Here is a 25,744-nt window from a genome sequence, read left to right as displayed (position 1 = left end):
AGATGAAATGAACAATACAGCATTGAGACAAATGGGTTCAAGATGGATTTGTCGACTTCCAGCAGTTACACAACGTGTTTGTCAAGTTCTTCCTATACCTCAGGAAGTTTTAGACCGACTTAAAAAACAACAACAACCAGTTGAAAACAAACCAAACTAAAATTTTTTACTGAGATGAAATGACCGAAGAAGTTGAAACGGTAGATTTGACACCACAAACAAAAAGTTCAGAACCATTGTCAAAACCTGTCAAAGAACTTACAGATGAAGAGAAAAATTCAATAATAGAAAGTGCCAGGTCTGGAAATACAAACCCTAACTATAAAGTCACTTTTCATAGAAATGGAACGGCTAGTATCTCAAAAAAGAAACAGACTCTCACAAATAAAATATTGAAGTCTGAAGGAGCTTTCGAGACAACAGATGGGAAAGTATACTTCACTGACCAACAGTTCATTATAGAACATCTCATTGACTTAGAGTCGAAATATTCTAAACTTTACAACAAACACAAAAAGTTGAAAGGAAAACAAAACAAATGGCATATGATATTTATGAAGATGTTAACGACACAACCATACCTGCAAGTGAGGTAAAGTCAGAGGAACCGAAAAGTGACGAAAAGCCGATAGAAGAAGAAAAACCAAAAACTGAAGATAAACCAAAACCAAAGTTTAGTTTGGAAACTAAACCAACTCAACCTTCATTAGCTGGTATGGGTTGGCGTCAAAGGCTTCTGGTAGCAGGCGGTTATGTAAAGTAAAGAAAAAAATATTTTTTTTATTTTTATAAAAATGCCCCCATATAGAATGGATAGAAAGTCTGCTAGAATAAAAGCAGAGTTGCAAAGATATGGTTGGAAAGTTTCGAAAAAGTTTAAATATAGGAAGGGAAGACCCATAAAAGTCTATGACAAACTGGCTGGTCTGACCTACGAAATGGATTTGGAAACAGCACGTGCCAATTATCCAAACAGACTAGAGAGGTTAGAAGAAGAACGTCTTATGACATGCCTTTCGATGTTAGTGAACCTCAAGTTGAAGGACACGACGGCTTTGCCAGATTCTACTGGAAACATGACGAACAATTGCATCCTTTGAGAAGGAAAAAAGGTAGTGCAGAGGATGGTCATGCTCCCATGGAAAGAACAAGATATGCATATGAAAAGTATCGTGAAGTTAGAAGTCAAATTACATCTGGTCGAACCTTTACAGTAAACTTTGACGAAGGAAAGAACAAAGAAGGCTTCATGGGTGTACTTGCTGCAATTCAAGACGGAAATATGAAAGGACACAATCTCAGATTGACCATAACGGATTTGGATGGTCACATTTACTATGCAAATGGCAATGAACAAACAGCTGCAAAACTTCTTGACGCTTTCAAGACTACAAAGAGAGAACAAATGGTTGACTCCGACTCAGACATTTTGAATGCAATTGAAGGAATTGCAAGTGTCAAGTTCGAATGGTACCAACCTAACCCTCAAGCAGTCAGACAACATGCTGGATACTTCCCCTTCATAAATAAGTCTGACATTGACTTGACAAGGTATGGAATTTACAATTCAATTGAAACAATTGTCAACGAACCTTGCATTCTTACATGTCTCAGGAACTCTGGTCTTGTTACAGAAGAGAAGATGAAGTATCTTGAGTCATGTGTGAAGACAAGGTACATTCTCAGAGGTCAATTGGCAAAAATTGCACCGTTGGCAAATGTCAATATCCGAGTCAACATACCTACAGCTAAAGGTTCTTCACATGACGACTATGTTGTTGAGTTCAATTTACCATGGTTGAAGATTGTAATTGTCCACAACCACTTCATGTTGAACGAAAGTCTTACAAACCCATTGTTCGGAAAAGGCAAGTGCAACATTGTCAGAGCTGTAAACATTCTTTTCGAGAAAGGTTTGTTGGAACCAATTCCAGATGACAAGCTGACAGAAACTTTTGTACCAAAAGACGAAACAAACTTTTCACTGTTAGCAAGACCAAAAGTTGTTCCAGACAAAGTTCTAGTACAAAAGAAGTACACAATTCCAAAAGGAGTTGGATTGTTCGGATACCAACCTGAACCAGAAGAACTTCCAATGAGGTTGCAAGAACTTCAAGATGCTATAAACAAACTTCCATTGAGACATCCAATTGACGTCAAATTGTATTGGAGAGCATCTGAGTTAGGTCAGAAGGTTTTATATGAAACAGGTTGCTTCGACGATGTTTATGAGATAACAGGAGAAGTTTCTCAGAAGATAAGAGACTCACTTGAATTTCCACAAACTGGACCAATTGGTTGCGACAAGTTCGACTCAAACGAAAAGATATACTATGTCGACCTTAACGCTGCATACATGAGGTTTGTCCAATATATTCCAACTGGAATTCCAAACGAAGATGGTGAGTTCCCAGGAAGGAACTATACAGTTGGAAAAGTCATACAACAACTGTATGATATTAGGAAAGCTTCAAACCCCAAACTTGCAATGACACTCAAATTGCTTATGAATTCGACATGGGGATATTCCATTAAGAAACCTCAAGAGATGAAGAGTAAACATTATGAGAAGGTCGACAACTTTGTTGAAAGGTTTTCTCCTTTTGTTTTGAAGTACGAATTCACTCAAGGTCAAAGTGGCTTAGTAACCACATTAAAACCTATTGTCGAACATTGGTCTTACCCTCAGTTCGCAAAGGCAGTCCTTGACAACTACAACAAATTCTTCTCCGAAGTCAAATCCAAAGTGAAGGTTTACTATGAGAACATTGACGCACTCATGACGAACGAAGAAGGTACAACAAACTCATTGAAATGGGCATGGTCGGTGAAAAGATGGGTCAATTCAAATTGGACAAAATTTTCACCGAAGTTCATGTAATATCGAAAAGGAAGTACTGGGGTGTTAAAGAAGATGGTGAAATAGTTAAACATTGCATGAAATAAAAAATTTTTATTCGAATTTGAATTTAAATGTGGGAATTCTTGGGAAAGGGTTCTCTCTGTTTGGAAGTAGTATCCAAGGACGCTTGGCAAAGAACTTGAGAAGAGCTTCTTTCTTTGCTTGCTTTATGTCGTCGTAGGCTGTCCCGTCTGGTATTTGAATTGGAATTCCAGTCGAAGTCTCGAGATTCAAGGCAGCCCTTCCCGTTATCCAACAGTTAACAAGCTTGCCTTTTACATTCTGCCTGAGGAAGTCTTTAACAAGCTCGTTAATTTCAATTAGGTAAATTGCCTCGTCGGTAGGTTCGACCTCGACCATTGCTACTGTCAGTAAAAGTACTGCTACTGTCAGAAAAAGTACTGCTACTGTCAGTAAAAGTACTGCTACTGTCAGAAAAAGTACTGCTACTGTCAGTAGCAGTACTGCTAGGAGCAGTAAAAGTACTGCTAGGAGCAGTAAAAAGGAAAATTTGAGAGGGTTTTCGACGATAAAGTACTGCTACTGTCAGTAAAAGTACTGCTACTGTCAGAAAAAGTACTGCTACTGTCAGAAAAAGTACTGCTACTGTCAGTAAAAGTACTGCTACTGACAGTAGCAGTACTGCTAGGAGCAGAGATTTTTATCGTTGTGGTCCGACGGTTAAGCCACAGACGAATGTCCGACGTCCCACCAAAAAATATTTTTTTTATTTTTATTGTAAGAACAGTATGACAGTCGAAGCAAAAACGTTCACGAACAAATCTAATGGCGAAACATTCACAAAAGGCACTTACAACGGTATTGAAGTCTTACGTAGAGACAAGGATGGTTATATAAATGCAACAAAGATGTGTCAGCAGTTTAGGAAAGACTTTAGAAGGTTGTTGGAAAATAAGTCCTGGGAAGAGTATTTTGAGGCATTTTGTGAAGAATATACCAACCCGCGGAATTCCGCGGGTTGCTTTTTATACACAGTTCATGCAGGAATTCCTGATGAAATCAAACAGGTTAGAGGAACGTATGTAGACCCAAGACTTGTAAACTATATAGCAATGTGGGCTTCTCCAAAATATTGTATAGCAGTTGGAAAAATTCTGGACTCCATAGACAAGAAAGTTCATGAGAAATTAGATGAAGAAGAACTTGAAGATACAGTAGAGAATGCTAAACCTTTGTTCGAAGAAGAAGTTAGAAAAATGCATGAAAAACAAATAGAACATGAACGTGAGATATGTTCTGGTTATAGAGACTCGCCATACGAACTAGACCAATGGGAACAAGAAGATTTAAAGAGAGAATTTAGAGAATATGAACTCGCTAAGATAGCATTAGAAGCTGCAGAAAAGAAGTTAAAAGTTTGGGGTCGTTTTGTACAAAAATATTGTGAGTAAATGAACCATTTTTTTCGGCAAAAATAATGTTTATGTTAGAATGTTAGATCTAACACGTTTTCTAACATTTTTTCTAACATCGTAGAAAACTCATGAGTTTTATACAGAATTCGGCAAAAATATAATTTAGGGTAGAAGGTTAGATCTAACCTCTTTTCTAACCTCTTTTCTAACCTCTTGAATTTTCATGAATTTTCATGAATTTCATCGTAAATGTTTTGTCGAAACTTCTTCATCGTAAATGTTTTGTTAAGACTTCTTCTTCGTAATGAGTGTAAACGACCAAAAAATATATTTTATGTTAGAATGTTAGATCTAACACGTTTTCTAACATTTTTTCTAACATCGTAGAAAACTCATGAATTTCATGAGTTTTGACACTTTCACAAAAAACATAAAAAATAAAGTTAGTTTTTTTAAAAAAATATTTTTTATTTTTATTGTAAGAACATGTTAGCAACAACAGCACCAAACTCGTTAGTCATGAACCCAACTTCAATGTTGGTAGAGATGAAAAGCTTCATTCCTTCTTCATATACTTTCGAAACAGAAATCCAGAAGATAAAGCAAGAACTGTTAACAAGTAATTTAGATTGCACCGCACAGGATGAAACAAATGGACAGTATCTTTATGAAATGCAGGACCTCATCGACCATCTACCCAAACTTCCTGAAATCCAACAACAAAAGCTTACTATTCCTGAATTCGATGAAATAGAAGTAAAAACAACCGACTCAGTAGAAATAAAGAAGTTCATACGAAAGGTAAACTATGAGTTTCTAGGATTTCATTGCAACCATAAGGTTATGGACAAAGATTGCGACATGGTATATAAGAACATCTCTGACATATATAAATCTGAAGAATTTAAGACCTACGACAACTTTGTTTCGTTAGTTGCTGAATGTGTATGGCAGATAAGAGATAAAGATAGAAGAGGTAAGGTATGGAACGAACAAATAAGACCCGCTATGTTTGAGTTAAAGAAAACCATTGACGCTTTAGTTGTACTTGCAGGACAAATTTCAATGTACAATGCTAAAATGAACCCGCAATGTTCAAAATGTAAGGCAGCAATGAGGAAATATAACTACTCCGTCAAAGAGATAGAAAGAATGAGAAACGACTATGCAGATTTAAAGAAAGAAGCAGAAAAGCCAGCAGAAGATAAAATGGACATGTTAGAATTTCTGAACAAAAACTATCCAACAGCAGAAGATTTCCTTCTGTCTGACGTCAAGAAGAAATATAAAGAAACTTTCGGCATAGTTAAAACATTCGATATCCTCAGCGAAGAAATAGAAGCTACAAAACTGTTTAGAGTCTCACGAATTCATAACGTTTACCATGTAAAACGCTTATAAAATAACTGGGGTAGAAAAGAGGTTAGAAAACAGGTTAGATCTAACCTTCTACCCTAAACATTATTTTTGCTGAATTCCGTATGAAATTTCATGAGTTTTGTGTGTTTTAGACCATGTTAGAAAAGAGGTTAGAAAACGTGTTAGATCTAACATTCTAACATAAACTTTATTTTTGCTGAATTCCGTATGAAATTTCATGAGTTTTGTGTGTTTTAGACCATGTTAGAAAAGAGGTTAGAAAACGTGTTAGATCTAACATTCTAACATAAACTTTATTTTTACTGAAAAAATGACCAAATTTCATTATATAACTGTTATTTTTTTACGAAGAGAACTTTTGCACTTCGTCAAAAAAATCCCTGAAATCATATCTTTTATACAAGATAGAAAATCTTACTCGCCAAAACTCTATGAAAATCATGAAGAACAGCGAGTAGGTAAGAAACCCTGGTCGCCTAAAACTCATGAAAATCGTGAATTTCCTTAAGATAGAAAAAATAAAGTTAGTTTTATTTTATTTATTTTTTTTATTTTGTATGTAAGAACAGAAATGTTAAAGGTTGAGTTTGAAACAGTTAAAAAGATAGACAATGAGACCAAAATAGTTAGAATAGGTGATTTAAACGTAAGATACTCAAAGAAATACAAAAAATATTCTTTGTCAGACATTTTAACACTATCTGAAGGAAAGAAAACATCCCACGACTGGGTTAAAATTGCTTCAACTCAGAAAATTTTGACAAGAAATCCTGAGCTTATGATATCGGTAAGATTCTATGGAACTACAGCATATCTTATAGACAAAAGTCTTATACCAATAGTTTTGTTATGGTTAGACCCAGTTGTTGGATATAACTTCATAACTTATGGTTCATTCGATACGGAACGTTGCAGTGAAGGCTTACTTTACATCGTTCAGAAACCGAAGGACTTCAATACAAAGAGATATAAGATAGGAAGAACATATAATATAACTAAAAGATATGACAGTACAGTCAATAGAGTCAAGGTTGTGTTTGTTAACGATATGAGAGCTGCTGAAACAGAACTACTTGAAAAGTTTGAGAAAATGTATGGTGCTCCCATGAAAGGTAAAGAAACGTTTGAAGTAGATGAGATAGATAAAGCTATAAAATTATTTGACGAAGTTGCTGAAAAATACATGTAAAGCGTTTATTTTTGGTCTTTTGTGAAAGTCAGAAAAAATAAAGTTAGTTTTATTTTTATTTATTTTTTTATTTTGTATGTAAAGACAGATATGTCAACAACAGAGAACACAACAACAGTTATAGTCCATGAAGCTATAAATGAAGAATACGAGTGGGTTCAGTTTAACAAACAACTCCGTCTCATTCGTTCGGTCAAAGATGACATGTACCAAATGCAAAGTATTTTGACAGCATGTTTTGCTCCAGATACTAAGCTTCCTAAAGACTGGTTTAGGAACCAAAGCACCATTGAACTCTTAAGCGAAGCACAGCGAGACATACTTTTTTCTGAAAACAGTGAAGAACAGCGAGTAGGTAAAAAACCCCAGTCGCCAAAACTCTATGAAAACAGTGAAGAACAGCGAGTAAGTAAAAAACCCCAGTCGCCAAAACTCTATGAAAATCGTGAAAAATTGCCAAATGGTTTGAGAGGATATTATGTTCATAGACTTCTCGTAAATAATGTGGCACAATGGGCTTCAGCTCGCTATTCATGGTATGTTTGTAAACTTCTTGACGAACTTCACAGACAAGAACGCGAAGAGCTAGAGAACAAGCTTGAAGCAAAAGACAAAAACATACAGAAAAGAATACCACGTTCGGTACCAAAAGGAAAGGAAAAGAACTATAAGTATATGATTTATACTGAAGAGATGGAAAATGAAGAAGACAGAGATATGGTTATGTTGCATTTAGTCAGAAGAAACAACAAAAGCTTTTACGACCTTGCTAAGATTTACAAATCTGACAGAAATTGGTTCTATCGTGAAAACTTACCGATTTCAATGACCCCAAATGAAGATGTGAAACAAATAGTTCAAGATACGTTACCTCAAACACACTATGATATGAAAGGTTGTACAATACTTACCTTCAAAGAAGATTTGCCATTGTTAAAGGAAAAAATAACAGAGTATTTTGACAACTTCAAACAAGCAGAGTAAATGAACTCTTTATTTTTCAAGCTTGACTTCAGATGGCTCAGTTAGCTCTATAAGGTAAATTGTCTCGTCAAATCCTTCCGACAGGAAGAACTCTTGCATCCGACAGAAAAATATTTTCCCGACAACAGGAAGAACTCTTGCATCCGACAGGAAGAACTCTTGCATCCGACAGAAAAAGTTTTTCCCGACAACAGGAAGAACTCTTCCATCAGACAGGAAAAAATTTTCCAGTTGTTCGTCCGTAAACCATTCAAATTTTCGAAAATTGAGAACTTTTTGGTCGAACTTCAGAAAAAGTTTTTCCATCCGACAGAAAAATATTTTCCCGACAACTGGAAGAACTCTTGCATCCGACAGGAAGAACTCTTCCCGACAACAGGAAGAACTCTTCCATCCGACGTACCACCAACCGAGTCCATTCCAAAGCCAGAAGAACCGAAAGCTGCAGAACCACAACAGACTAAGACTAAACACTTAGATTTTCAAGCTTGACTTTTTACAATTTGAACTTTGTTTGCGTAGATATGAATTCTGAAAGAAGTATGAGGGTCTTGTATGACTTTGTACTTCTCCCATAGTTCATGTCTGTCAAACTTACCTGCCATGGACTCTTTCATAAGTTCCATGAAATCGTCTTCGGACAATCCAGGGAAGAGTATAATGTCAGTAAGTATTCTTTTAACATCCTTACTTAAACTCTTTGCTGTCTGTACACATATTACGACTGAGATGTTAAAGTGTCTGAGCTTCTTAAGAATTCGACACATATCTTGTTCTCTGTTCTTTAACAAAGGATGAGAAGCAAAGTCATCTAAGATAAGAAGACATCTATGAGGGTACGTTTTCCAATCGTAAGATTGCAATTTCTTCGAAATGTATTCTATCTCTTTCTGTTTGTTTCTGAAGTGTTTCTTCTCTAATATTCTCTGCATTTCCTCATTTGGGTCTTTAAACTTCGAATTTATATACTCATTTATAGCATTATACTTCAAAACTCTTCTTTGGTACTTCTTTATCCAATCTAACAACTCAGTATCCTTTATACATACTAACTTAGACTTCTTTATAATATCTTTGAACGAATTGACGGTTTGATCGAATTGACCAGAAGTACTACAAATGACTACTAACTCATAAAATGGGTTCTTCTCATAGTTCTTGTTGTTGTGCAGCCATTTTAAGATAAGTGAAAGTCTTACCCGACCCAGGTGGTGCAATTAGACCTGTTATACCATTCTGAGCAAATAAGAACTTGTCATGTATAGGCTTTATCTGAGCATTTTCTAACTTCCTCTTGTTCTTGTTTAAAACATTCTCAAATTTCTTGTCAATGTCAGCAAACTTTTTTTCTAACATATTTTTAGAAAAATTAAAATTTTTATCTTTTTGAAAATGTCTAGCGATTTCGCTATCTATATTCGAGACAAACTTTTCGACAGCAAAACATCTGTCGACCATAAAATCTTACATAGTGTAAACAAGAAAGGTGAATTTGTTCTAAAGTTCTGTTTCTGGGAATATGACAAGAACCATAAAACATTACAAAGAGCAGTCTTAAAATTTGTCAATGACAGACTTGTTGACAGAGATGACGCCGATTGGAAAGATGAAGTCCAACAAAAGTTCTTAGAATGCAAAGAAGGCACATGCGCTGTTCTTGAAGATGAAATAGAAAACAGAATAGAAGAGCTATTAAAGGACAAAGAACTTTTACATAAATATGGTTCTGAGAAATTTGACATAACTCCACCAGAAAAGAAGAAGAAGAGAGAAAAGAAAGAAAAGAAAGAAAAGAAAGTAGAAGAGAAGAAAGAACCTGAACCAGTTCCAGAGAAGGTGAGATATGACATGTAAAAATAAAATTTTATTTTTAGAACATTTCTGGGTCAATGTCAATGTTCTCTTCCTCTTTAGGGGCAAACACTGGCTTAGACTCTAAAATCTTTTTACCTAATTTACCTTGAACTTCAACTATCTTAGACTCATAATATTCATAGTCGTCTGCTTTCTTTGGTTCATAAGGTATAACAAGTTTGTATGCTTTGCCTTCTTCGAGTTTTGAGAACTTTCTGTCAAAATTTTCTTTGACTGCTAACAAACCTTCTATGTCTAAGTCTTCAAATTTCGCACCATTTTTAGTCACAATAGCAAACTTAACTGGTTCGATGTTCCAAACTTTGCTGAATGAAGACTTTTCAAAATGGTAGAAGTAAACATTCAAATAAGCGAATGGTTCTAGTTCTTCTTTAAGTCCTGACATATACTTGTTTACTGAGATGAATTTTGCCATCTTTTCTATCGGATAAAAAAAGATTTTTTTTAAAAAAAACGTTTTAAAATGGTATGCCATATAGCTTCTTGAATTTGTTAAGAAGTATTCGAACGTTTTTTCCATCTGTATCTCTAGCGTTTACATGAGCATAGCCCGTCTTAGTAAAATATACTTGTAATTTCCTATAGTTTACGCCGGTATAAAAGTAGAAAGAGTCTTGTTCTTCGCTGTAGTAGTAAAACTCAAACGTATGCTTACCATAGTCTGTAATTTCAATTGCTTCATCTTCTAGTTCGTCGACAAATTCGAATACAATATCTCGAAATTTGCCTATGTTCTTATTGTTTTCAGAACATGTGACCCAACGCAAGTTCTCAAGTCTATTGTCGTTTCTTATATGGTTTATATGGTCTACAAGAGGTAGATTGTTAGGGTTCGGTATAAAATGAGTTGCAATGACAATATGTTTAAAATAGTGTTTTCCACTCATCTTCATAGTAGTATATCCGTCATTTCGCTCCCATTCGCTTAAAACTCTTTTTGTCTTTTTGTTTCTGACTTCAAATGACTCACAACAGTGAATTTCATATTTCTCATCTAACAAACAAGTTTCCCAACGGTCTTCTCCAACAAACTCAGCGTACATTTCAAATAAAATAAAAAAATATTTTTTTTAAAATTTACTCAGAAAAATTTTTCTTTGTATATACGCCGTTCTGAACATCTAAAAGATTTTTGACATTTGCCAAGAATGTTCGTTTAGACGCTGTCATATAACCATACTCTTGACAATATTGTTTATATTCATCGTACAATGACCTTTCATCTAAACACTCAAAGTCAGTTTCATCTATGAACAGTTCATATACACTCTTGTTTGCTTCTAACAATGTTTGTCTCTCTTCGGTATGTGGAATTTGTCTTGGATTGAACTTTGAAATATCTAATGTCATAAAATATGAGAACAAGTGGTTGTAAAAGTCAGATGTCAAAGTTTCTGCTAAGTCGTCAAAATATTCTGTATCTTGCATATGAGAATCTGACGTTCTGACAACTACATATCTTCTGTCAGAACTTTCTAACTTCATCGGAACAGTATTGTTTGAAACCATAATGAAGTTTGCAACATTTTCACAAACTCTTTGGTCTTTATACTTTCTTTCAACAACTCCAACTTTGTCTGTTATAAGACTCTTCAAAGCATCTGAGTTCAAAACTTTTGTTGTATCTATACTTTGAAGTTCATTGCAAACTATAAGTTTCATATTCTCTATTGAGGAGTTAAACTTGCCACAGATGTTTTCTAAGTTTGTCATATTCGGATTCGAATAACCTTCTAACAGTTTGCATAAGATATCTGTAAAGAAAGTATTCTTACCAGTTCCTTGTTTTCCAATTATAATGAGAGCAGTTTCATTCTTAGCACTTGGATGTTGTAAGATGTTTGCAAACCAACATAAGATATACTCATAGACTCTTTCGTTTCCATTGCATATAATTTCTTTGACATGGTCTAACCAAGCTTCTATAATATTTTCTTTCCATTCTACTTGTTCATATTTATATCCAGTGAAGATAGAATAGAAGTTTGGAGAAGGTGTATAGAACTTTATACCTCGAACTGAAAAATCTTCAAGTTTTGACAATAAGATATCCCAAGCATCTAACATCTTCATGCCAACCTGTACAACTTTTATTTTCTTAAGTTTCTGTCTACATTCTTGTTCTGAAACTATTGTTGCTCTTGGTTTGTTAAAGACAACATCCCATTCTTTCATGACATAACATTCTGGGGCAGAGTCAACATAAATGACTAAACGTTTCAAATTCTCGACTGCTTTGTTATAGTCTCTAAATGGACACATATTTCTGAATGCTTGGAAGTCATAAAAATCTGAAACATCTATTCTGTACATTTTTATAAAAATAAAAAAAATATTTTTTTTATTCTTGACTTTGTTGTTGCATTTGTTGCATTTGTTGTTCTTGAGCTATTTGTTGTTGAAGTTGTTCTTGTAATACAATACTTTCACCAGTTGCATCTTCCAATTCGAAACTTTCTGCCGTCATTGACAAATACATAGGACATAAAAGTTTTACAGGAACAAAGTTTGCGTCAACTAATGTCAACGTTATACTTGCCAAAGTGTTTGAGTTCACTAAGGTTGAAAATTCTGCATTCGAATGAACAATAGGCAAACCAGCAGAGAAAGTATTGTTTATACGCATAAGTATCTTTTGGTCATAGTAGTTTCTGTCGACATTCGAATAGCACTTTGAACCTAAGTTTGAAACAATATATAAAATAGGTGTGCTTAAAGTCAATGGAACAGACAAACCTTGTATGACACCTTTTCCTGTTATAGGAAACTGTTGGTAGTAAAAACCAGATATAAGTTTTGTATTATAGCTCATATCGTTTATAGTAAACTCAGTCGGACATCCAAACATAATGAAACCTGCTCTAGTTGCAGCACATGTTACATCCGTCCTTAAAGTATTAAATAAGTCAACAAAACCTGTTGGTGGTATATCTGAGTAAGTATCTTCAAAGGAGTATTTTTTACCATTCACAACAATAAAATCTTCTGGTGTCAAAAGAGCAAAACAGGCTTTAGTCGTCATCGTGTTTAAGGTCAGTTTACAATATCGTCCTTGAGGACTTTGTAAGTTTGTTGTTATAGAATTATATGACTCAGGGTTTTTAGTCGTAATAGTATAAACCACTATGTCTTCTGCCATTTACATATATTTAAAAGTTTTTCTGAAAGTGGAGAAGAACTTCATCTAAACTTTCACATGGCGTTTCTTGAAGTTCTCTGTCTAAGAAGTTCAAATATTTTGTAAAGACATAGAACTTTCCTTTGTCTACACGAACAAACAAAACAGGGTCTTTCATATCGTTCAAAAGTGTGTAAAGTCCTTTACATGAAATAAAGTCTATATTGTTTTTCTTCAAACATCTTTCAAGAAGTTTTGACATTTACTTAGCAACTAAATTTTAATGAAATGTTGTGGTCGTCAAATATTTTTATGACGTCTGGGAAACTATATTTTAAGTTCAACGTTTCACCTCCTTTCATAACGTATATCTTGTCAATGACATTATATGAAACACCACAGCAACTAACGTCGGGTTCTATTTCTTTGATGTTTATATCGTCTGCCTCTGTCAAAAGTTTCAATAGTTCTTTCAAAACTTCATGAGGTGCAATGACATATGAGTTCACTTTTACAGGGTTGTGCTCAACCAAGTTTAACATTATACCCAAAGCTTGACAAATCTTCTCCTGAGTTTGAAGTTTGTCTTTCAGTTGTTGGTAGTCGTTTCGAATATCTGCAACAGAACTTAAGTCTCTGCTAACTTCAGGGTATGTTGGTTGTTCTTTTACAGGAACTATTGTTATACCATCTTCGTCTTCGTATGGTTTCCCCACTTCAACATCTCTTTCTTTGACATTGACAACAACACTTTGACTGTTTGTTTGAGTTGGTGAATTTAACTTCACATCTGCCACCGCCATTAAACCTTTTGAAACACTTACGCTTCTATTTTTCGGAAATGACATTTTACTTAGAATAAAAAGATGGACGTATTTGAGTATCTCTTCGAATTGAAGCAAAACAAAGTTTACACACACAAACAATACAAATACATTGACAGAATAGTTCTTTATACAAACAATGGTAAATGTTATAGAATAGCAGTCTTTGCTGAACCAAAATATTTTCATAAAGCAAAGAAAGTTGATATAACCGAGATGGTGAAAGTTCTTGAAGCAGACAAAAATATAACAACAAAACTGACCGATATTTCTAAAGGTAAGTTTATAATACAATATTATATCAAAACTGGCGTACTGTCAATATTTGACGGAGAGAAGTCAGTTCAAGAACAACTTACTGACCTGCTGCCAAAATCTGCTCGATGGAAGCTGTCGTTATGCCAATCTGAGGAGCTCCAGCAGGTTTCATCGAACGAATCTTCAAAAGAGCATCTTCCGTGAAAAGTGCTATTGGTTTTGTAAACTTCTTTGCTTTCAATTCATCTGGACCGTCTCTGTCACCAGTATATTGTATTTGAACTGTACCAACAGTTGAAATACCACCCATAAAGTCTTCTGAGTCAGCAAATGGAATGCCAAGCCAAAAGTTTGAACGGTCTCCATTTGTATATTGAGTTTTTTGAGCTCCTGTATGGGTCCATACTTTCACATATGGCATAATAGAACTTTGCATTTCAGGGTTAATGGTTGTTGTGAAGTTGTTGTTAAAGTTCATAGCATCTAATGTCAAGTTGTATGACCTCATATCTTCAACTGTGGAATATTCTTCTCTTGGATAGTATTTGCCATCTATGTTTATATGGTATTTAATACCAGGGTTGTAGAAGCAAGAATAGTCATTTATAGTTCGTCTGAACAGTACAAACATAGTATCTGCATGTTTCATTGCAGTTGTTAAGGCAATATCTGTTCTTGCACCTGGGTCAGCACTTTGGTTTCCAACTTCACCTGCAAAGTCTTTGACAGATATTTGGTGTATAGGGAACATAAGTGGAACTGCAATATATTTGGCAGCTAAAGCATTTGAAATATCTGGGTCCAACATATAGACTGCAAGTCTGCTTTCTATTCTCTTGCATTCAAATTTTTCGCATGTGAACTTAACTGGGTCCCAAGCATCTCCAGCAGCATTGAAATAATAGTTTACTTCAGTGTTGAGGTTTGAGAAACCAAAGTCTAAGTCAACTTTGTTTTTGCAAAAGTCGGCGAATGACATTTTATTTGTTCCCACTACTTCTGTAAGAGTGAATGGGTCTTGTGTTGGTGCAATGACTAAGTTATTTTTGCTTGGAGTAAGTTCGATAGAAATTTTTCCTGCCCAGTTTGGCAAGTATCTTAAAAACCTGAAGATGAGGAAAGATGACAAAGGAACTCTAAGTTTCAATTTTACTTTGGTTACTGCTGCTGCATTTTGTCCAGAAAGGTCAACATAAACTCCTGGAACGTTAGGGTCAAGTCTTCTTATTTTCTCAATAGTTGCATACTGGTCTGTTTGTTCTCTAGCTTGTGGTTGTACTGAGTTTCTCAAAGCGAACCATTCATAGTTTGCCCATGTTACTGTTTGAACTAAGTCAGAGTTAGAATATATCTTATATCCCATGAAAACTTCTGGAGCATATTGGTATCCGACATAGAAAATTCCATTGCAACCTTTCTTGTCAGACAACTTGGCAGAAGGTTTTATTTCAATGTCTTGTTCCACGTATAAGAATGAGTTGTCAATAGAAATTATATGAAACCTGTCGCATGCAATATCTACTGTTGTTGAAGAACCTTCTCCAAACTCACCTACGTTTCCATAAGAAACAGCAGTTGTATATTCGTAAGTTCCAGGAACTATTTCTGACCTTCTAATGGCATTGTCGCATTCGTTATACCATTCGGAAACATTTCCATTCATGGCATCCAAAACTGTTGGCGTTATATTCTGAGCGGCGTACATTTCATATGGGTAAAAATATAGAATAGTTGGATTTATATGTCATAATAGAACCCACGTGGACCAAGCTTTACTTTCTTCCTGACTGAGTTTTTAACTCTTCTTTTTCCTTCATTGCCCTCTGCTTGAAGTTGTTGCATCTTTGCATTATGTTCATCTAGTATGTTGCAAATTTCCCATGTCCTTTTTGCCTTTTGGCTCTGGTCGCCCATCTCAGGTAACCTATATCCTAGAAAGAGTTTGTCATAGTCTGTATTTGAGTCTTCGCGTATTGTTTGCATGACTCTTTCCTGAGTTTCCGGTTCAAGCTCTTCAAACAGTGCCTGTCCATATGGAATATGCTCGTTTCCAAATATATGTTTTTGTAGCCATTCTGGTTTTCTTTCCATGTTACCAACTATATCTTTTGTGAATGGGAAAGCTTTTACCCAATCTTTCAGTCTTGCGTCGTTTATTTCTGTAGTTGGTTTTATTTTGTCAAGGAACATGTTTTTCAATACTAACATTTCATCTGGTACTGTCCATTTGAGTTTTCTTAAATATTCATCCCTTCTCGGTTCATTGTCTGCAAAGTAAGTTTTTATGACATTTTGTAAACTTTCATTTGCAAGGTCATGTACAATAGGTTCTCTTCCTTCTCCCTCCCTAACTTTCTTTCTAAACTCTTCACCAAATATACCATCTCTATGGTTCTGTGTAGTTCTTTGAGATAAATGTTTTAGAACGTCAGGTGTTATATTTCCATCAGCCATGTTCATTTCATACTGGTCCAAAATATCTGCATGTTTCATATCTTTCAATGGCATTAAAGCCGCGCTGAAAATACCAGCTATATCTGGTTCACCATTCACTTCCATTGCGTCTACAACTTCTTGGAATTGAGGTTGTAAGTTTATGAACCACCTATCCGGGTTAGCTTTATGACCCCATCTCATTGTAGTTCCATCGTCTGCAGAAACAAAAGTAGGTTTGTTTCCATCTTGGTTAGGTTCTGAATGAACTTTAAACAATGTTTCATTTCTATATGTTTTCTTGAAATTTAACCTTTTATCTTCACCGAGTTCATCCGAAGATTGAACGTTAAATGCTCGTAAGTAAAAAGGGTTGTTGTATTTGTGTACATTTTTTTTCAGTTCTTCCATTCTATGCTGAATATTTTCATCTGGTGTTGGAGTCTTTTGTATGTCGGCAAACATTTTTCGATATTCTTCTACTATGTCAGCCGAATTTTTTTTAGACTCTTGGAAATATTCCATATTCTCCGCATACTCTTGTTGAGGGTCAAGATTTTTCGGCTGTTCCAAATCTTCATCTAGTTCTGTGAAGTTAGTTTCCAAAGGAGTGACTTGTTCGTTTCCTTCAGGCTCTTCTAGCTGTTGTTGCTGAACTATTTCTTCCATGTCTGGTTGTATCTGAACTTCTTCCTGTGGAGTTTCTTGTACCTCATCTGCTGGCATTTCATATATTCCGAGACCGTTTTCAACAATTTCCCTATCTACGTCATCCGCATTCATAAGCTTTTGTTCTTTCGTTCCGTCTCTATTTTTTACGCATTTCATGACGAAAGTTGAATTGTCATTTAGCTCTGACATCAAATATCTCGGAGTAAATTCATCCATGTCATTTGGATGATATGCTATTAAATCATATCCCTTAGCGAGCTTGTATTTTCCAGGTTTGAGATTATATCCGTTTTGGTGCTGAGCCATAAAGCTAAATAGGTTCGGGTCAGTATTTCCATCCTTGAACTTTCCAATAGCTTCTTTATATCTGTCACTAAAGTCAATACTATCTGGGAAACCACACTCTTCTTTAAGCATTTTTAAGAATTCTTGGTTTCCTTGTTCTCTACTTCTTTTATGTCCTTGCTCTGTTTGTGGTTGTTGTGCTGGTTGTGGAGGTGGTTGTTGTGCAGGGTTTTGAACTGTTGGTTGTTGTGTTGGTTGTTGTTGTTGTTGTTGTTGTGCAGGGTTTTGAACTGTTGGTTTTGGTGCATGCCTGTGTCTGTGTCCATGTGACGATGTAAATGTTCTAGGTAGTCCTGGTGCAGGTGCTTCTCTTGGAGGGTTTGGTGGTATATAAGTTCCACCAGCTGGCACATATGTTCCATCTGCAGCGTAATGTCCTACCTGACTTTTCGTTTTTAAGAAAGCATTTACTAGGTCTGTTTTGGTCTGTTGTAACTCTTTTTCTTGACTTTTCACAACAGTTGCTCTAACGGCGTCATAGGCACTTTGAACTGCCTGTCTCGTTGCTGCATCTGTTATTTTCGTCATATTTTGTGCTACTTCTTTTAACTCTTTGTCGAAACCTTCAGACTTCAGTTTCTTTCCAGATGAGAAGTCGTTCACTTGTTTCACCTTACTATGAAGAGCTTCGAAAGCGTTCTTAAAGTCAGCATTTGTTAAAGCTTCATTTGAACTATCTTCATCCGCTTGTATTTTTGTCCTTATTGACCCTATGAGTTGGGCTGCTTTAGCGTTGGCTTGGGCATCTAACCAGTCATTGTTAGCTTTTATATATTCTGCGCTTTTCATTGCCTTTTGCATAGCTGCGTCGTTATTTTTACTTTCTTGTGCTAAGTTTTCATACTGTACGGTTTGGTTTTGCAACTGTAAAAGTTTTTCTGCCTTTACATTTGCTTCAACTTCTTTTTTATACTCATCGCTATCCATATATGTCTTCAGGGCTTTTTGTTTTATCTCTTCATCTTTCAGTACTTTATATTGAGTAGTATGGTTTTTCAAATTTATAACATCTTGTTCCATTTTTGCTACTTCTGCTGCTTTTTCTGACACTTTTTTCGCATATTCCTCTGTACTTAGTTCTTTCAGTTGTTCTTTTTCTTCTTTTTCTCTACGTTTAACTCATTGAGTTTCTTTGTGTGTCTGTCATATTCTAGTTTCTTTCGTTTTCACTTATTTGTTTCTGTATGTCTATGTTTGACTTTTTGACATCTGTTATTTGATTTTTGAGTGAACTCAAATTCATTTGACTTTGAGGGTTATAAGCTGTTCCGTCTGCAGCTCCACCATAGCCTGCCATTTTCGCTAAAAGTGCCGCTCTTAAACCTCCACTCTGTGCACCAATAACTCGGTTTAAAAGCATAGGGTTGCTTGACATTTGTTGCAACATAGTGGGGTCATTCATAATTTGTTGTTGCAACTGTTGTTGTGGTGTCAGTTTTACTATTGGATGTTTCAATGCTCTCTTCCTCTTACGTATATTCTTACGTAGCTTACGTGGCATTTTAAGTGAAGTTAAAAAGCGGTTTTTGACAGATGTTTATATGACACTTTTTGTTCAGCACAAAAAACTACTCGGTCAAAGTGTTGTCAGTTTTGTAAAATAACCGTCCTATCTCCGTGCCTATGACGAAGAAGTCTTGAAAATTCAAGAGGGTAGAAAAGAGGTTAGAAAAGAGGTTATATCTAACCTTCTACCCTAAACATTATTTTTGTCTGATTTTACGAAGAAGTCTTGACAAAACATTTACGAAGAAATCATGACAAAACATTTACGATGAAGTCTTGACAAAACATGAAAACATATATAATTTGTGAAAAGCTCCTGGAAGACCTCCGAATAAAAACTTCATTTATGTGGGCTAGAAGGCACGAAGTGCCTGGAAGGACACCCCAAGAAAAAAAAACTTCATTATACCAATCATCCTCAGGGCTAGAAGGCACGAAGTGCCTGGAAGCCCCACTACCTTTTTTTTTTTTTTTTTTTTTTTTTTTTTATGATGCTCAAATAATCATAGAATCCTAGTTTATTAGATATATTATTCATAAATTTAGGATTTGTATGTCGTTTTTCTAGATAAACATATATATGTCCTAATAATATGCTTATATTTCACATTATTCGCTATCTGAGGTAAGAGGGTAAAAAAAAACAATGGTACCACATTCAAAATTTAAGAGTAGGTTTTGAAATTTGAATGTGGTTTTGGCCGGTAAAACCTGGCGGTTTTATACCCAGGTTTACACTTCTGAAAAAAGTTGATATATTTGATTCAATAATTGGCATATAAGAAGAATTTTATTTATAAATCAATAATAAAAAATGGTGCACCATTAACTCAATTTCGTAAAAAAATAATGATAGCATTTTAGATTAAATAATAAGCATTGTTATACTATAAGTGGAATAAATTTCAGTTTTGAATTTTTTTCGTATAGAAATTTTTGGAAATATCAGTATTTCAATTTCTGTCGATCAAATTTCTATAAAATTAAAAATGATCGTGGAGCATCATATTGTGGTCATATATTTTCATTTTTTGCATAAATATTTCCTGCCAAAATACAAAATTGCCATAATCTCATGGTGGACCACAGCTGGAGTCACCGCCGACTATCCACTTGCTGGGATGCTACTCAGCCTTTGATCTGGCCAATCATAGTGCTGTTCCATCCATATCAGCAAGTGATTTCGGCGGGAGATCTCTAATCGGTCTTCCATGAGGGTTGCGCAAGCCAGAAGCACAATAACTATGCAGCCTAGCTGCTAGGATAGCGTAGCTAGTCTGCGTAGTTACTGTGCTTCTGTCGATATTAGTTATACGTTATTGCCCTCGTTGACTGTAGTACTACTCCCTTAACCTCCGAGGGTTAGGGGAGTAAATTTGCTTGAAATGGGCAATGTTCATTACGAAATCTCTCATTCGATGAGAGACTTCGTAATGAGCATTGCCTTAAAGTACTCTTACTACTCTTTCCTGGTCTCAAAAGGTCTAGGATTCTGTAATTAATCGAATAGGGCAGAGTTCTTCCGAAGTCTCTCATTTGATGAGAGGCCTCGGAAGAACTCTGCCCTAGTATAATGTAGTTGTGGTCTCTAACAATTTATGTGTCAGAGAATGTACTTTTACTCGAATAGAGCATAGTTTTTCCGAAGTCTCTCATATGATAAGAGGCCTCGGAAGAACTCTGCCCTAGTGTAATGTAGTTGTGGTACTTGGCCCACAAAGAGCGAGAGAATATGTCTGTAATTCGTTTGTGCTGAAGTTATCTGGATTTTCCTCAAATGAGAAAGGAAATCCAAAAAACTTCAGCACAAGTTAATGCAGATGTGGTTCTCTGGCTCTTTACTGGCCAGAGAACGAATAAAAAATTTTTGTTGTGAGTAGGCTCGATGCATACCTACTCACTACAAATATACGTTATTTTTTACTTTCCTATGAGAAAATAGTTTTTCATTTTTATAATACTATATGCTTTGTTACTTCATAAATTGTCTATTTTTCTTATTAAAGCCTAATTTTTCCGTGTGATTCGGAATCTGTGCATTCCAAAAATGCGTTTTCCGCTTTCAAAACGCGAAAATCTTTACCAATTTTGATTCAGACGAATAGACCAAAAATCTAAGGTTAATTTTCAAAAAAAATTTTAAGCCATTTACCAACTACTCTCCAAAAATCCACCCCATAGGGTGAGGGTTGGGTAGGAACATAAATTAAACCAAACATTCATCAATATGGACAAAAATCCATTCCAAATAGGCCTGGACAAAATCGCGAAAATAATTCCGTACATTTTTTATTCCGAAATTTCTAAAAAGTTTACCATTGCAGCGGATTCCATGCGGATTTACCATCGGTTACCGTATGAACAGGCCTAATTCCAAATATATTCATAACAAAATTTCAAGATTTAATATGTTTTATAAGATTTTACACTGTAAAATTGGCCAATTTCATTATTGTAGATTGATAATATGCCCATTTTCTTCTGTTAAATCATGGAGCAAATGATGCATGACCAAAAATTAAACAATAAAGAGAATATTTTTAAATAAACAACATGAACACATTATTCAGTGGTATTATGATAATGATCATTCATTACATATATTTTTAGACACTATTTTGAAGATAACTCATTGATGTTGTAATTAAAAGTGGTCGAGATGTCGAATTCCGATTTCGGCCTCTTTTTGGAAAAATTCTATAAGAATAAGGATTTATACGACTGGGATACTAAAATGAGGTTTACCAATGACGGGGAAGTCTCTTACTCAAATTTATTAGAGTATTTCACAGATTTAACGGAAAAAGGGTTCTCAACAGAAAACAAATCTCCATGTGATATCGGATCAGTCATTTCCTTATTCATTTCTTTCATACCATTCGACTTTCTCGAGAAAATCGCAGTAAATATCGTTAATTTGGATAATAATGCGATGGGAATCAGAATTGCAGTTAGTTACCCCATCCCACTTGACTTAGATACACTCAAAATGATGGTAGAATCCTTAATACGTTCAAAAACTCAAGTAACAGTTCAACAACCTCCAATTGACGCAAATTCTTTACCTTTAATGAAGATCTACTCGAACAACGAAGAGATTACAGTCTGTTACAACAGGGATACCAATGCAATATCGATGCTACAAGCTAAAACCCTTGATTATCCTCATTTTATGGTTGAATTTGCAATTTCAGGTTCAATCGAGAGTAATTACAAGAATATCATTGAAGGAATGATCTTCTCATTACCATTCAAGCCAAGATTGACCGCAATTATCAGTGCTGGCTCAGATTTATTATTATTCCGAAGAATTGCATCACAAAAACCAGACATCCTTGAAAGTCTTGAAGAGAAAACACTTCAGATCACGGAGTACTTCGATTGGTTCTCAATCCAGTCGTATTATTACGGTGTTTCATCACTAAATGAACTGAACATCTCAAATTTTGCTCAATTGGTCGTTTCACCGACCAAAGATGACTCCTCCTGTCTTTATTTGGCTGTTTACGTAAACGGGACAAAGATTAAGTCTGAAGACCCTTTCGTAATAGCAATGCTGAACGAAATAGATGTTCCTTTCCAGATAACACCTGTAAGTGGTGGAAAAGAAGACTTTTGGTGCATTTCTAACTTAGTTGGTCTTGATTTGGTAGATTTCTACTGTTTCTTGAACGTTTCGAGGTTGGACATACTGGATCCAGCAGTGAAATGCGTGGAAAGCGCCTTCAAGAAGCTTTTCGAAGACAAGAAAAGATATGATAAGAAAATTCCTGAAATTAAAATAGCAAACAATGCGTACAAGGTCATACAATCAATACAAGATAGCATGGATAGAGTTCTTGGATATGAAATGACTCATCCTTTCGTTTGGGACTCGTTTTCCAAAGTATTGAACAAAAAGATCAAGAAATTGATCAAAAAAGAAAAGAAAACCGCAAATGAATAAACATTTATTGATTTTGCTATATTTTGTTGAGTTAAACTTTTGATTTATTTGCTGAATGATTAATATCTTTTATAGAATGTGATCTGAGTATTTCCCTATATGGCAAGATTAAAATGCTACTAGAGGACAAGTTCTGGCACTGACAGCACGAAAAATATAGAGTTTGGAAAAGAATTCCTGATTTTATAGGAATTTTTGTTCCCAAATTGATATCTTTAAACAAATTATAATATATTCATCTATTAAAGATATAATAACATTTTATTTAGTTGAATGGATTGTAATAGTTATCTTTTGAATCTGGGGCCTTATATGATGGAGTTGGTGCTGGAGCTATATAAGCTGCCGGTTGTTGAGGAGGAGCTCCATAAATAGGTGGGGGTGCTGCATAAACAGGTTGTTGTTGAAGAGCTCCATAAACAGGCGGAGGTGCTGCATATACTGGCTGTTGTGGAGGTACTGCATAAACGGGTTGTTGAGGGGGTGCTCCATAAACAGGTTGCTGTGGTGAAACGACGTAAACAGGAGTTTGAGGAGGTGGTGGAATATAATTAGGCTGAGCTTGCTGTGGTTGTTGAATATATATTGTATTAACGACGTTAACTTTAATCGTAGTTGTGCTGCTTTCTTCAACTCTTTGAACTGGACGTGTTTGGCTATTGTTGTTTGAAGATGAAGCCATTTATGCAGGATATGATGAGTTATTGTTATTTGAAGATGATGTCCTTTGAGCAGGATATGAAGAGTTATTGTTATTTGAAGATGAAGCAATTTGAGAAGGATATGATGAATTATTGTTATTTGAAGATGATGTCCTTTGAGCAGGATATGATGAATTATTGTTATTTGAAGATGAAGCAATTTGAGAAGGATATGATGAATTATTGTTATTTGAAGATGAAGCCATTTGGGCAGGATATGAAGAGTTATTGTTATTTGAAGATGAAGCAATTTGAGCAGGATATGATGAATTATTGTTATTTGATGATGAAGCCATTTGGGCAGAATATGAAGAGTTATTGTTATTTGAAGATGAAGCCATTTGAGCAGGATATGATGAATTATTGTTATTTGATGATGAAGCCATTTGAGCAGGATATGATGAATTATTGTTATTTGAAGATGAAGCCATTTGGGCAGGATATGAAGAGTTATTGTTATTTGAAGATGAAGCCATTTGAGCAGGATATGATGAATTATTGTTATTTGAAGATGAAGCCATTTGAGCAGGATATGAAGAGTTATTGTTATTTGAATATGATGTCCTTTGGGGAGGGTGTGATTCATTATTTTTGTTTGATGATGATTCGCTTTGGGCAGGATGTGTATTATTCTCTTCATTTGATGCTGATACTTTTGATGATGAGCAACAACAGCATCTTTTGCCACAGCAACAGACGCAAATTAAGCATATAAGAATAATAAAAGCAATTATAACAAAGATAACAATAAGAGCAATTGCCCATGGTTTAAGGCCGCCAACTTTTGCTTTTCCAACTGCCTTGCCTAAATTCATCTGTTGATATGATGAATAAGAAATAGTGTAAAAATCGTATTTTGACTCGGAACCATCAATAGCAAAATTTTCGTCACTTGATGATCCACTTAATTCAAACTCGATCTTGTTGGCATATGTTTTTCCCTTCTTACATATGTTATAACAGGATTAGTTATATGTTGATCAGATTCTGTTTTATCATATACCAATGTTTTATCTACACCAAATGAAAAATGAGTTTGCCCATCCGAATCAATATCAAGATGCCCATCAGAGAAAGCAGATACAACGCAATATGTATCACTGCCTCCAACACTCACCGTGTATTTAACTGTACCGGAAATGATTGTTACATGATTACAATAATAAACTTTGTGCGAATAGTCGTAAGCGATAAAATTACATGTTTTTGTTCCACTTGTTGATGTTAACATAAGTGTACCTTTATTTAAAAATGCAATAGCTTTGATACCTGATGAACCAAGAATACTAAGAGATTCAGAACCACAAATTGCTTCGCCGGAAATAGAATCAGATTTAGTGAAAACAAGTAATGTACTTACTGGAATTGAATATGTAGTGCTCGTCGAAATGGAAAATGAATTTAATCCCAGTGAAATAGATGAACCAGAGGATGTGCCACCACTCATCGGGGAAGGAAAATATCCAATAGTGGTTCCGGTTGAAAATGTACGTTTCGGTTTACTATCGTCATATAATTGATAGTTATAGATTGTGTTAAGATAATATGATAATATTGAATAAGTTTGGGAAGCTGTTGTTTGTTTATTTTGTTTATAATTTAGTGTAACAGCCTTATTGTTATAAAGTCCGCTAGATGTTAACAAGGTATTTGGCTTACCACCAGAAACTGAATAATAAACGTCATTACTATCGCCGTTTTTTGTTAAATATACATTAAACGTATTAGAATCGAGAATAATTAAATAACAATCTTGAGTGGTAGAATATGTATCTTGCGTCATTGTGTATGATTCTGAAGCTGGTTTAATCCAGAATTCAAGAAAATCATATGTTTTTGCGATAAGAAAAGCTCCAAATTCAGCTGATTCGCCAGTAGTACTTGCAATTGTATATGTTCCATATGTGGATTGGAGCTTGTAGACTCTGTTACTTAAAACTGTATCATCAATTATTAAATATATTGGACTATCGACAAATACTAGATAATAATCGTAATCTGATACGGATTCAAGATTGAATGTAATCTCAGTGCCTGAGCTTGATATATTCACATAATGGTAGCCTGTGGAACTTACTGAATAGGAATGAGCAATGGTTATTAATAGACTTAACATTCAAAAATGAGTCGCATTTTTAACGATAAGTTCTTTTCAAATACCACACAAAATTGAATAAAAGTGTGAATCATTTGAGAAGAGAAGATTTAACAAAATATATTGTATGAGTTGTATCA

The 25,744-nt window shown here is 35.0% G+C and overlaps 15 protein-coding genes and 3 pseudogenes across 18 annotated transcripts, besides 2 other annotated features; 9 read left to right on the top strand and 9 right to left on the bottom strand.

Annotated features, from left to right (window-relative positions):
- Positions 1 to 19,350: part of a mobile genetic element that runs on past the window's edge.
- Positions 8 to 160, top strand: TVAGG3_0846430 (uncharacterized protein; the record flags this gene model as incomplete). Its single annotated transcript, XM_051249071.1, has 1 exon — positions 8 to 160. The coding sequence occupies one exon, from the start codon at positions 8 to 10 to the stop codon at positions 158 to 160; it is 153 nt and encodes a 50-aa protein (XP_051084546.1).
- Positions 180 to 763, top strand: TVAGG3_0846420 (annotated as a pseudogene). Its single transcript has one exon. A coding segment is annotated over exon 1 (584 nt).
- Positions 1,643 to 2,307, top strand: TVAGG3_0846410 (uncharacterized protein; the record flags this gene model as incomplete). The annotated part of the gene is made up of 1 exon (XM_051249070.1): positions 1,643 to 2,307. A coding segment is annotated over one exon (665 nt), but the record flags the coding sequence as incomplete, so codon positions are not given.
- On the top strand, positions 2,489 to 2,946 carry TVAGG3_0846400 (annotated as a pseudogene). Its single transcript has one exon. A coding segment is annotated over exon 1 (458 nt).
- On the top strand, positions 3,652 to 4,314 carry TVAGG3_0846390 (uncharacterized protein; the record flags this gene model as incomplete). The annotated part of the gene is made up of 1 exon (XM_051249069.1): positions 3,652 to 4,314. One exon carries the CDS (start codon positions 3,652 to 3,654, stop codon positions 4,312 to 4,314), a length of 663 nt encoding a protein of 220 aa, XP_051084544.1.
- TVAGG3_0846380 (organellar and viral DNA polymerase type B) lies at positions 4,765 to 5,630 on the top strand (the record flags this gene model as incomplete). The annotated part of the gene is made up of 1 exon (XM_051249068.1): positions 4,765 to 5,630. A coding segment is annotated over one exon (866 nt), but the record flags the coding sequence as incomplete, so codon positions are not given.
- On the top strand, positions 7,373 to 7,831 carry TVAGG3_0846370 (uncharacterized protein; the record flags this gene model as incomplete). The annotated part of the gene is made up of 1 exon (XM_001281520.2): positions 7,373 to 7,831. A coding segment is annotated over one exon (459 nt), but the record flags the coding sequence as incomplete, so codon positions are not given.
- TVAGG3_0846360 (uncharacterized protein) lies at positions 9,401 to 9,685 on the top strand (the record flags this gene model as incomplete). Its single annotated transcript, XM_051249067.1, has 1 exon — positions 9,401 to 9,685. A coding segment is annotated over one exon (285 nt), but the record flags the coding sequence as incomplete, so codon positions are not given.
- TVAGG3_0846350 (protein of unknown function, DUF4108 family) lies at positions 9,702 to 10,091 on the bottom strand (the record flags this gene model as incomplete). Its single annotated transcript, XM_051249066.1, has 1 exon — positions 9,702 to 10,091. One exon carries the CDS (start codon positions 10,089 to 10,091, stop codon positions 9,702 to 9,704), a length of 390 nt encoding a protein of 129 aa, XP_051084541.1.
- Positions 10,165 to 10,593, bottom strand: TVAGG3_0846340 (His-Me finger endonucleases family; the record flags this gene model as incomplete). Its single annotated transcript, XM_051249065.1, has 1 exon — positions 10,165 to 10,593. One exon carries the CDS (start codon positions 10,591 to 10,593, stop codon positions 10,165 to 10,167), a length of 429 nt encoding a protein of 142 aa, XP_051084540.1.
- Positions 12,048 to 12,845, bottom strand: TVAGG3_0846330 (uncharacterized protein; the record flags this gene model as incomplete). The annotated part of the gene is made up of 1 exon (XM_051249064.1): positions 12,048 to 12,845. One exon carries the CDS (start codon positions 12,843 to 12,845, stop codon positions 12,048 to 12,050), a length of 798 nt encoding a protein of 265 aa, XP_051084539.1.
- TVAGG3_0846320 (protein of unknown function, DUF4106 family) lies at positions 13,091 to 13,627 on the bottom strand (the record flags this gene model as incomplete). Its single annotated transcript, XM_051249063.1, has 1 exon — positions 13,091 to 13,627. The coding sequence occupies one exon, from the start codon at positions 13,625 to 13,627 to the stop codon at positions 13,091 to 13,093; it is 537 nt and encodes a 178-aa protein (XP_051084538.1).
- Positions 14,004 to 14,714, bottom strand: TVAGG3_0846310 (protein of unknown function, DUF4106 family; the record flags this gene model as incomplete). The annotated part of the gene is made up of 1 exon (XM_051249062.1): positions 14,004 to 14,714. One exon carries the CDS (start codon positions 14,712 to 14,714, stop codon positions 14,004 to 14,006), a length of 711 nt encoding a protein of 236 aa, XP_051084537.1.
- On the bottom strand, positions 14,813 to 15,611 carry TVAGG3_0846300 (uncharacterized protein; the record flags this gene model as incomplete). Its single annotated transcript, XM_051249061.1, has 1 exon — positions 14,813 to 15,611. A coding segment is annotated over one exon (799 nt), but the record flags the coding sequence as incomplete, so codon positions are not given.
- Positions 15,653 to 18,857, bottom strand: TVAGG3_0846290 (annotated as a pseudogene). Its single transcript has one exon. A coding segment is annotated over exon 1 (3,205 nt).
- Positions 19,351 to 20,066: 716 nt separating the features above from the next.
- Positions 20,067 to 20,938: a mobile genetic element.
- A 549-nt stretch (positions 20,939 to 21,487) lies between these two features.
- Positions 21,488 to 22,808, top strand: TVAGG3_0846260 (uncharacterized protein; the record flags this gene model as incomplete). The annotated part of the gene is made up of 1 exon (XM_001327589.1): positions 21,597 to 22,808. One exon carries the CDS (start codon positions 21,597 to 21,599, stop codon positions 22,806 to 22,808), a length of 1,212 nt encoding a protein of 403 aa, XP_001327624.1.
- A 234-nt stretch (positions 22,809 to 23,042) lies between these two features.
- TVAGG3_0846250 (uncharacterized protein) lies at positions 23,043 to 23,567 on the bottom strand (the record flags this gene model as incomplete). The annotated part of the gene is made up of 1 exon (XM_001327590.2): positions 23,074 to 23,490. One exon carries the CDS (start codon positions 23,488 to 23,490, stop codon positions 23,074 to 23,076), a length of 417 nt encoding a protein of 138 aa, XP_001327625.1.
- Positions 23,568 to 24,413: 846 nt separating this feature from the next.
- TVAGG3_0846240 (uncharacterized protein) lies at positions 24,414 to 25,625 on the bottom strand (the record flags this gene model as incomplete). The annotated part of the gene is made up of 1 exon (XM_001327591.1): positions 24,414 to 25,625. One exon carries the CDS (start codon positions 25,623 to 25,625, stop codon positions 24,414 to 24,416), a length of 1,212 nt encoding a protein of 403 aa, XP_001327626.1.
- Positions 25,626 to 25,744: the final 119 nt, after the last annotated feature.

Source organism: Trichomonas vaginalis, chromosome VI, assembly GCF_026262505.1.
Source record: "Trichomonas vaginalis G3 chromosome VI, whole genome shotgun sequence".
In the NCBI taxonomy this organism is placed as follows: domain Eukaryota; phylum Parabasalia; order Trichomonadida; family Trichomonadidae; genus Trichomonas; species Trichomonas vaginalis.
Note: the sequence above shows the minus strand (reverse complement) of the source record. Positions and strands in the feature narration are given on the sequence as shown.